The sequence below is a fragment of the Xenopus tropicalis genome, chromosome 2, assembly GCF_000004195.4.
Source record: "Xenopus tropicalis strain Nigerian chromosome 2, UCB_Xtro_10.0, whole genome shotgun sequence".
Lineage (NCBI taxonomy): Eukaryota > Metazoa > Chordata > Amphibia > Anura > Pipidae > Xenopus > Xenopus tropicalis.
The window spans coordinates 18,586,841-18,593,301 of record NC_030678.2 but is presented as its reverse complement, the minus strand read 5'-3'; the positions used below and the strand labels follow the sequence as shown (position 1 = coordinate 18,593,301).

At 44.6% G+C, this 6,461-nt stretch overlaps 1 protein-coding gene across 1 annotated transcript; it reads right to left on the bottom strand.

Moving 5' to 3' along the window:
• On the bottom strand, positions 1 to 6,025 carry atp5pf (ATP synthase peripheral stalk subunit F6). Its single transcript, NM_001017042.2, is given in 4 exon segments — positions 1 to 123; positions 1,694 to 1,818; positions 2,521 to 2,710; positions 6,008 to 6,025. Coding segments are annotated over 3 exon segments (324 nt in total). The 5' UTR covers positions 2,691 to 2,710; positions 6,008 to 6,025; the 3' UTR covers positions 1 to 94.
• Positions 6,026 to 6,461: the final 436 nt, after the last annotated feature.

The following is a 6,461-nucleotide window of genomic DNA, read 5'->3' as shown; positions in this document are numbered from 1 at the left end:
TGAAAATTCACCAAAGCGGTTTATTAAGTTACTACTGGGGTAGACGCAAGTCCCGGAAACAACAGACGTTCCAAGTGCTGTCCAGGCGGGCTGCTTATTTAGTCGACTCTTCAAATTTAGGTTCTGAAAAAAATATATATAAACATGAAGATTAGTAGGTGCTACTGTTGTATTATATTTCATTTTCAAAATTACAGATGACTTTCTTTTCAATCATTTTTATTTGCATTTTAACTTTTACAGAGTGAATGTCAAAATAAATCAGTTTTTTTATTGAACAGCATATATCCTTAAGAAAGAAGAAGAAAGGGGAGGAAAAAAAGAAAAGGTCCCACTTTTAGTGAATAATGGGGCCAATGTGTGAGTAAAAAGAGACAGAAAAAAGAACTACAAAATTAACGTTACTGTTTTTACAGATTACTTTCATTTTGACAAAAATATTATATTTAAAGGAGACATAATCCAGACATAAGTGTAAATTGCTCAAGGTGTGGTTCTGAGTGATTTTGCAATTTACATTTTTTCTTTTAGTTTCCGTATTTGTAGTGTAAAACTGCTAATATTAAAAAATCTAAAAATAAAATAAATTTCTCATTAGGGCTAAACTAAGACACGGAAGGCATGGTGCAAAGTGTCAAGATATGGTGTAATCCGGCATTTTGTTGCAGTTTGCACCCTGCCTTTCTCCCTTGATGAATTTTTGGTGCCTGTTACAAGTTATATGTGAATGAACACAAACACTTCTGCTTCCCTTAGTGCTTCTGCACTTGTGGCGGGGCAGTCACGCATGAGTCCTATTAAAGTTATAAGGGTGGGTATATGCCCCTTTAAATGATCAGCAATAAAACAATGGCAACCCTACAAGGTCAGAAAGCTAACAAATAACCTTTCCCGTATATACCCCATCTGCACCCCCTGGTTTGGGGCAGGAACCCTAAACTGAACAGCTAATGCAGGGGGATTCTCTAGTAAGATGCTGCTGCAGGGTTCCGAGAGGCAATATAGAGTCACACACACTTGAATTATGAAATCAATAAAGAAAACGGTTCATTAAGTGGACAGGCAACTATATAAAAGCTTGGCAGTTGAATACAAAGAACCCTATATCCCCTGCATAACAGAACAGTAATAGTAATTTTATTAGGCAGATTATAACAATGACACTTCTGGCTTAGTTCATACCAGATGATTAAACAGACGACCAGTCCACTGAGAAGCCCATTGTATAACGAGCCGCCCCTTATCCCAAAGTCTAACAAAAGCTGCAGATTTGAGAAGGCAATGGTTTGTTTACACAGAGGGTTTCTCAAATGCCCGCTGATCTGTTTTATGCAGCTCAGAGTGGAACTGGACTATCAATTTTTCCCTGTTTACTGCAAGGGATAAACTATATTAAACTACATCTCTCTTAAATACAACAACAGGCAAAACGTATATACAGTACATGCCATGTTAATAAGTTGAAAAAGGTGGCATAGTTTCCCTTTAATCATAAAAAGCAGCAAAATGTTATTCCATCACCAGTAGTATAGTACAGCCATAAATGACTGTAAATGAAATCAGATTAGGAACTGCATTTAAAATGACAGGGACAACTGGCCATAGCCATTACTGGCACTTCTTGTCCCTACACACACTCTTGTCAGTGAGGAGTATGTTTTTTTTCCAATCTGCCTTTTCCTGATGGATTTACCTTCAAACTTAAATTCGGGAAATTTGGCTAGGTCTCCACCTCCATACAACCTCTGAAGCTTGGTGACATCTTCAGTTAAATCCTTCTGGTACTCGGGGCCAGCATCAACGGGGCCACCAGATTTCCTTTGAAAGTAGATGAATAAGCCAGTTAGGGACAACTTTCAGATTAGCAACATGCTGCCTTTCATGTATACCTACACATACAATGTATGGCTCATGATAGCCACACTACCTCTTGCTAAAACATAAGGGGCAGATTTATCAAAATGTGAGTTTAGAGCTTAATACATTAAAAAATCACCCATTTTCTATTCATTCCTGTGGGGTTTTAAGAAGGGTATTTATCAATTGGTGAAAGTTAAAGCTCACCATTTGATAAATACAAATCTGCCCATGGGTATCGTTCCATTTTATTGTTACTTTATATCATTTCCTACTCATTTTGGCGATTATTTTTTTTTTCAAACCACTACCTGGTATTTTTTTTTTTGCTCAATGCGTTATTTTTATTAAATAGTTTTGCAAGGTACATACATGCAGTAAATACTGTACATTAGAGTGAATAAGCTTATAGTATTCCAGGTTTACATTCATTTGTTCTGTCACTACCTGGTATTGAGGGGAAAACTGCACCCTTGCAACCAGATAGCTGTTGAGATTCCAAACTGAACAAAAAGGTAAATCATTCAAAAACTGCCATATAGAAATATGGCAATTTTTGAATGATTTACCTTTTTGTTCAGTTTGGAATCTCAACAGCTATCTGGTTGCAAGGGTCCACAAAGAAATCGTGAAATCTTTGCATGGTTTTTTGTCGCAACTTACTGGCTCTTTGTGTTGTACTCTCTGATTTTGTCCACAAAGAGTCTCTGCACTGGATCAAGCTCTTTCGCCTTATTAAATGCGATGGCTGTCAGTCCAATGTTCCTCCGCAAATGAACAGAGACTGAAGTGCGGAAAACAGATGAGAATCGGAAGAGCCTTTGAAGAATCATGATGTGACGTGGGGGTTAACCTGTAAGAAGAAATCATACGATCGAAATTTCATTCATGCTTTTTTTTTTTTTAATATAAATAATTTTTTTATATAATGTATCTATTATGCTTTATTTATATACCACTGACATGCTTACGCAATGCTTTACATAGATGTTATACAACAGTCCCTGCCCCAGTGTAGCTTAATAATCCAATGACACACTAGGTCACATTCATCAGAGCCAGTTCACCTGCCTGTATGTACTTGGAGTACCCAGAGGAAACCCATGCAGACACAGGGAGAACATATACACTCCTTGCAGATAGACTCAGGTTGGAGTTAAACCCAGAAACCAGATTTTTTTTTGGTTTAAGTCCGATATTTGTTCAGAGAACCCTTAGCCCCTAACAACGTTAGACCTGTAGGAACATATGGAGTATCAGCCATAGTTCTACGAGTATCAAAGAAACCAAACAACAGTTCTGTCCACATTGTTCCCTAAATGTCAAAGCTGACTTGCAGGAGTACATAACTACATTAATTCTTGGGATCTGTGTTATTCCTAAGAAGCAGCTTTCTGGCTCATAGTTAAGAATGCCCCTTAAATTACAATTAAAATAGATATTACATAAATCAACCCATGTGAGGCCATATTTAAGGTACCAAACAGACATGCTGTTGTCTTTAAGGTAGAGTTAAGAGGGCAGCGCAATTAGTAGTGTTTCTTGCCCTGTAGAAGGGTATAAAATACTCAAAAATTGCACCCCCTTCACAGATCAAGAATGAACTGCACTGGAAACTTCAGAAATGGAAGCTCCACGTATGACTTCCCACAGCAATTTACTTTAATGCCGGTGGGAAGGCATTTTGGGGAGATTAGTCTTCTGCAGCAGCCAAGGTTTAACCACAGCTGACTAAGCTCCCTGTGTGCCACTCTCCTAAGGGAATAGTAGGAGCTGCAGGGCCTGGAGGAAAGAAACACAAAACTTAATCTGGTAGGATATACAGGGTCTCTGGTTGAGGGAAACAACAGCCCCTGCATGCAGCAGCAGAGGGCTCTGGGTACAGGCAGCCATATTGTAACCCTCACATGTGCATAATGAGGGAGTGCCAGTGCTTACGCGGTAGAGTAAAAAAGCTGGCTTTGTTTGTTCAAAATCAGCTACTCATTCTACTGCGCATTTGCACAGGGCACAAAGAATGAAGTAGGGAGATGATCGCTTGCACAGAAGGACCCCAGACCAGGGGTATCATGGGGGTGCCTTACATTTGGCATTGAACCTTTTCTTCTCCTTTAAAGCCCACTACCAGAATCCTCCTGCTCTCACCTAAGAAAGTACCTGCTCCCCCACCTGACCCCCCCCCCCAAACCTTTTTAAATGGTTATCATGCCTCCCTGTTAGGCAAAGGGTCACTTACAAAATCCTTCAAGTGACCTTCAGAGCCCTTCATTTCTCTGCACATCACTACATCTCTTCATGCATCTCTGATCTTCTCCTCTGTCAATCTGTCTTTCCACAGGACCCACGCGCACTGCCATCTCCCACCTTCTCTCTCTTGCTGTTCCTTCCCTCTGGAACTCCCCAAAACCCTGCATTCCCTCTGGAACTCCCCGAGACCCTGCATTCCCTCTGGAACTCCCCGAGACCCTGCATTCCCTCTGGAACTCCCCGAAACCCTGGAACTCCCCAAAACCCTGCATTTCATCTGGAACTCCCCGAGACCCCGCAATCCCTCTGGAACTCCCCGAAACCCTGGAACTCCCCGAGACCCTGCATTCTCTCTGGAACTCCCCGAGACCCTGCATTCCCTCTGGAACTCCCCGAGACCCTGCATTCCCTCTGGAACTCCCCGAGACCCTGCATTCCCTCTGGAACTCCCCGAATCCCTGCATTCCCTCTGGAACTCCCCGAATCCCTGCATTCCCTCTGGAACTCCCCGAATCCCTGCATTCCCTCTGGAACTCCCCGAGACCTTGCATTCCCCTCTGGAACTCCCTGAATCCCTGCATTCCCTCTGGAACTCCCTGAATCCCTGCATTCCCTCTGGAACTCCCCGAGACCCCGCATTCCCTCTGGAACTCCCCGAGACCCCGCATTCCCTCTGGAACTCCCCGAGACCCCGCATTCCCTCTGGAACTCCCCGAGACCCCGCATTCCCTCTGGAACTCCCCGAGACCCCGCATTCCCTCTGGAACTCCCCGAGACCCCGCATTCCCTCTGGAACTCCTCGAATCCCTGCATTCCCTCTGGAACTCCCCGAAACCCCGCATTCCCTCTGGAACTCCCCGAAACCCTGCATTCCCTCTGGAACTCCCCGAGACCCCGCATTCCCTCTGGAACTCCCCGAGACCCTGCATTCCCTCTGGAACTCCCCGAGACCCCGCATTCCCTCTGGAACTCCCCGAGACCCTGCATATGGAATTTCTTCCTCCGCTTCTTCCAAACCACACTCACCCCACCTCTTGGAGCACTAGCTGACCTTGCCACTTACGGGACTATATCCCAACCTGACTAGCATAACTAATTGCCCTATTTGTGCCAGTAGCTTACCCACTCAGTTAAAGAGTTGTACATGAGAGGATGTGTGTGAGTATATTATATATATATTTACCAAAGAGAAGTGGCACTGCTGTGGGTGCCAATGGACTAAACCCGTTGGTACAGAATCACATACACAAATCCACCCAAAATGTTCTGCACTCCAAACACTTTACTTAAAAATAGAAAAAAGGCACCAATTCAGAGCGTCCAACTCCTTTATCAAGCCAAGATATATATATTTAGTTTTAATATAAATATACCCTTCGGGTTAATAGCCCCTGTGGCTTTAAATCCCTACACCCCCTTATTCCTGCTTGCTGGGTAAATGCCCATGGATGCATAGTTGCTATCTAGCTCTGTTACTGGCCCATATAATCTATTTATTTATTAGGGACCCCAAAGGTATACGAGACCGCCCTTATATATGCTAATAAATAATATATATACGGATGGATACGCACAGAGAGCAAGAAGGAATGATAGGAACTAGACTCACTGCAGCCCGGCCATAGCAGGGAATAGCAGCCCGGCCATAGCAGGGAATAGCAGCCCGGCCATAGCAGGGAATAGCAGCCCGGCCATAGCAGGGAATAGCAGCCCGGCCATAGCAGGGAATAGCAGCCCGGCCATAGCAGGGAATAGCAGCCTACGGGACTCACCGACCAACCCCAAGGAATGCGGGAAACAACCCCCTGTGTAACCCCGTGCATTCCTTGCTGCCGTTCCCCTACATTCCCTCTAGCACCATTCCATTAGTAAGGCTACCGGTAGGACTCCCAAAGCTGCTCACCTCTCTCCGGGTATAACAGAGCGGTCACCTTGCTCTCCTGTCACCGTCAGGCTCACAATGATGACGCAATGGGACGCGGCACGGAGGCTCCGCCTTCCAATCAGGGGACTGAACACGTGGTCTGCTAGCGGCGGCTCCTAGTGAGAGGGAATGATTGGCTGAGGGAATGGCTGGGTGAGGGAATGATTGGCTGAGGGAATGATTGGCTGAGGGAATGATTGGCTGAGGGAATGGCTGGGTGAGGGAATGATTGGCTGAGGGAATGATTGGCTGAGGGAATGATTGGCTGAGGGCAGGATTGGGTGAGGGCAGGGTTGGCTGAGGGAATGATTGGCTGAGGGAATGGCTGGGTGAGGGCAGGGTTGGCTGAGGGAATGATTGGCTGAGGGAATGATTGGCTGAGGGAATGGCTGGGTGAGGGCAGGGTTGGCTGAGGGAATGATTGGCTGAGGGA